Source organism: Humulus lupulus, chromosome 8 (genome assembly GCF_963169125.1).
Source record: "Humulus lupulus chromosome 8, drHumLupu1.1, whole genome shotgun sequence".
Taxonomy (NCBI): Eukaryota; Viridiplantae; Streptophyta; class Magnoliopsida; order Rosales; family Cannabaceae; genus Humulus; species Humulus lupulus.
This window is the reverse complement of record NC_084800.1, coordinates 79,446,143-79,450,361: the sequence shown is the minus strand read 5'-3', so window position 1 is coordinate 79,450,361 and position 4,219 is coordinate 79,446,143. Positions and strand designations below refer to the sequence as shown.

Sequence of the window (4,219 nt, the reverse complement as noted above, 5' to 3'; positions counted from 1 at the left end):
TTCTAGGAAGTGGATACTTATTCTTGATTGTCAACTTGTTCAATTCTCTATAATCAATACACATTCGCATCGTCCCATCCTTTTTCTTCACAAATAGCACCGGAGCTCCCCATGGTGAAAAACTAGGCCTGATAAACTTTTTATCCAGGAGTTCTTGCAACTGTATCTTTAATTCCTTTAGTTCTGCTGGTGCCATTCTATAAGGTGCCTTGGACACAGGGGCTGTACCAGGAAGTAGCTCAATCACAAATTCAATTTCTCTGTCTGGAGGCAATCCCGGTAAATCTTCTGGAAATACTTCTAAGAAATCTCTAACTACCGGTACATCTTCCGGTTTTAACTTTTACTCCTTATACGTGTCAACCACACTGGCGAGATAACCCACACATCCACTTTCCAACAGTCGCCTGGCCTTCATAGCAGAAATTAATGGAATGCAACTTTTTGATGTCGCTCCAGTAAACATAAACTCATCTTCCTCTGAAGGCTTAAATATCACTGTTTTCCTTCTACAATCAATAGTGACATTATACTTTGAAAGCCAATCCATACCCAAAATCACCTCATAATCGGCCATCTCTAACATTATTAGATCAGCATATAATTCCCTACCATCAATGCAAATAGGAACCCCCCTCAACCAATGAGTAGAATACAGAATCTCTCCAGATGGTAACATTGTACTAAAAACTTCTGACAATTTTTCACACGATCTACCCAACCTTTTTACATATGTCAATGATGCAAATGAATGCGTGGCACCTGAATCTATTAATGCATGAGTGAGAATACCAGATGCAAAAATATCACCTGACACAACAGAGTTGTTGGTATCAGCATCAGCCTGAGTAATCGTGAACACCCTAGCATTTGTCCTCTGAGGTTCATCCTTCATTTGTTGGTTCTTCATCAATGGACAATCTTTGATAAAATGATCCCCCTTGCCACATTTGAAGCAGCTCTTAGTTAGAAGCCTGCACTCCCCGAAATGATTCTTTCCACAAGTTTGACATCGTGGCATTTGTTGGAATCCAGGTTGCCTGTTTTGCTGACCTCCTTTAAATTTCTTATTCTGTCCTTGTCTAAATTGGAAATTCTGGGCCCCTCTTTTGTTGTCATTGTGAAAGCGGCTTTGTTCTTTGTTGAATGGAGTGTCTCTACGAGGCATGCTAGTAGCAGCTTTAGCTTTTGTTATTTTTTCTTCTCTGTGTTCAGCTCTCAAAGCTTTCTCCACAGCCTGAGCATAAGAAAGAGGCCCTGTACGTCCCATATCTACATCTCTAGCCAATTCTGGTTGTAGACCCTCCAGGAAGCGATTCACTCTACTAGTTTCAGTGTTAACCAAGTCTGGTGCAAACTTGGCTAACCGGTCAAATGTCCTGGCGTACTCAGCCACTGATAGATTCCCCTGTTGCAATCTAGTGAACTCACTTACTTTGGCAGTCAACACAGCTTCATTATAAAACTTCTCATTGAAGACCAGTTCAAATTCTGCCCAAGTCATCTGATTCACTTCTCTAGTCTGCTTAACCACTTCCCACCAGATCTTAGCATCCTTTTTAAGTGTATGAGCAGCACAAGAAACTTTTTCCCTGTCACTTAGTTGCATGAACTCAAAGATGTCTTCTAAAGAACTCTTCCAGTCTTGTGCGTCAAGTGGGTCAGTGCTACCTTCAAATACTGGTGGGCGTTGTTTTCGGAACCGTTCATATAATGGTTCCATGGGGTGCACTGCAGGTGGAGCTTGTGGAGGTGGAGCTTGTGGAGGTGTTGGAGTTTCAGTAGGTGGTGTTGGTGCTTGCCTTTGTCGTTGTTCTGCTAACAACTTCTCAATTTGTTCAGCCTGTCTATTCACCACCGCTCGAAGTTGAGCCATTTCTTGTTCATATTTATTGCTGCAAGAGCCTTCAGTAGCCCCCATACCATGTTCATGATCCATCTGTGTTATTATATATCTTTTAAGACAAAATGTCCATAACTTATGTCATTTAGCCAATAAAGCACATGATGCATGCAACCAGCACATAATAAATGCACACATAAAACTTACAGATGAACTGAGCATTATCCTTTCCTCAATGTGTACATATGAACGGTCTACAAGAACATTTTAACCATGGCGCTCTGATACCAACTTGTAACACCCTCACTTATTTTAGTTAAAAACCATATTTGAGGTGTTATGTTTTAAAACTATATCATAATTTATTTCTGCGGAAGTCTGGACATTTTTTTTTTTTTAAAACTTGAAAACTTATTTCACATTATTTACATTAAACATAAAGTGTGTCTCAAACATATTATACATAAGTATTAAATAACCCAATTTATTTTCAAAACATAACTTCACACTTTATTACAAACATCTCACTGATAACTGAAATAACCCACAAAAAGGTCGATGTGTTCATATGTACAAATCAGGGTCAGGACCATGCTTCAGTTCTCCTCATATCATTCACATATTTCTTTCTCTACCTGCAACACAAGACAACTGTGAGCCTAAAGCTCAGTAAGCAAAGTAATGCATGCAATGCTAATGATTACCCAATATCAATGGACATATACAACTTCTTTTTAAATTTTGGGCCCCTTAATATTGTGCACACTGTTTGAATTGGTCAATGCCTGCAGGGCTTGTTACACATATAATACAAAATCCCATGGGTTCTCCTCCGGCTAGCCTTCACCACAGTAGGGCACATTAAAAACCTTATTCCATCGTTGCCCCGTCAGGCTCAAGAGTTAAGGCGGCCACACACTGTGGTGTCAATACATATAACAATAACTCATATGGAGGAGAAATAAAAACGGAAATATGGCAAACAATATAATTGGTTCACTAAACCTAGCCCCAAATTATTGGGCAGCCACTATAAGCCTACTATAGGCCTCCGTTTACACTTATTAACACTTTCATTTGCCTTTTCAAAACAGTGGCACTGAACTTAAACTTCTTATTACAACTTTCTTTTATGTTGCACAAAACTTGCAAAGGCATCATATAATTAATCATCATAATATCATGCATGGTCTTATATCATATAATAATTTACCATATCACTATTATGCCATGCATACAAATTTATGATGAAGTGTCACTGTATGTTAATACCACTTACTCACAAAATATTCATATAATGCATACTTTCACATAACACATAATTCTTGTGTTGCAGTTGAGTACTTTACTTACCTTTTGTCCACAATATATTTCACCGTGTAACAAGTGATGTCTTAGGTATTGATGTGCTTATCCTGACAATAGCATGGATTTCTCATCATAATGATGGCAGTAATACATTGAACTCTCATTTAAAAAAATACCCATAAGACTTCATATCAAATTTCATACCCAAAACATGCCTAAAATGCCTTAAACCACCTAGATCGAGCATTAGATTTATCTTAGACATTTGGGGAAATTTTGACAGAGTTTCCCCTTAATTTTAGCTATCCTCAAATATCAAAATACACCAATAATCAACATCAATTAACCTGCCATAACCATATATCCCAAATACCAACATGATTCATCATAAAGTTATCATATACAGATTTTGATAAAATTCTTATCTCCTAGATCATCACCCAAATTAAATGAGTCTCCACATATATTCAAACATTTATAAACATATATACTCTCTTATAAACTCAATCAAATAACCAAAAATCATCTTGTACTCCAAGAACCCCAAAAACCTCATAAAACACAAAATTTCACTTACCGAGCAACTTTTCGGCGAAAACAATCTCTTCAAGCTTTTCTAAACCTCAAACCACTTGGAAACCCCAAGAAATATCTTAAAAAGGATAAAACACCATATATAAGTTCTCAGAAAAATTCAAAAACATAGTTTAACTTCCAAGTACAAGAACTTACCATAAAAAGGCTAGAACTAAGCTTAATCTACTTCTTTGGCTTTGCTTTCACTTGGATCTCCTTAGAATTTCTTCAAACCAGCCAAGAAATGGTTTTTGGTTTTCTTTTCTCTCTGTTTTTCAGAATAATGGTCGTGCAAAGTGATAAGGTTTGATGAAAATTCCTTATTTTCAATGATTTAGCCTTATTGTCAAAAGTTGACACCTTTCATCTCATCATTTCACCTTTTGACTTATGAAAACCTTATCACTTCAATAATTTCGACTTAATCATTTGCTAGGCCTATTATCCTTATGTGTAAAACACTCATACCAAACCTTAGGTCCATATGACTTC

At 37.1% G+C, this 4,219-nt stretch overlaps 1 protein-coding gene across 12 annotated transcripts; it reads right to left on the bottom strand.

Annotated features, from left to right (window-relative positions):
* Positions 1–337: 337 nt before the first annotated feature.
* Positions 338–4,018, bottom strand: LOC133797912 (uncharacterized). Of its 12 annotated transcripts, none has more exons than XM_062236027.1 (4): positions 3,884–4,018; positions 3,729–3,803; positions 3,197–3,258; positions 338–2,478 (listed from the first exon to the last, which is right to left on the bottom strand). In XM_062236027.1, exon 4 carries the CDS (start codon positions 1,937–1,939, stop codon positions 344–346), a length of 1,596 nt encoding a protein of 531 aa, XP_062092011.1. In that variant the 5' UTR covers positions 1,940–2,478; positions 3,197–3,258; positions 3,729–3,803; positions 3,884–4,018; the 3' UTR covers positions 338–343. The 12 variants fall into 12 exon arrangements, with proteins under 12 accessions (XP_062092011.1, XP_062092014.1, XP_062092016.1 ...); XM_062236030.1 differs by having other exon boundaries at positions 338–1,955; XM_062236032.1 differs by having other exon boundaries at positions 338–1,939.
* Between the last annotated feature and the right edge of the window lie 201 nt (positions 4,019–4,219).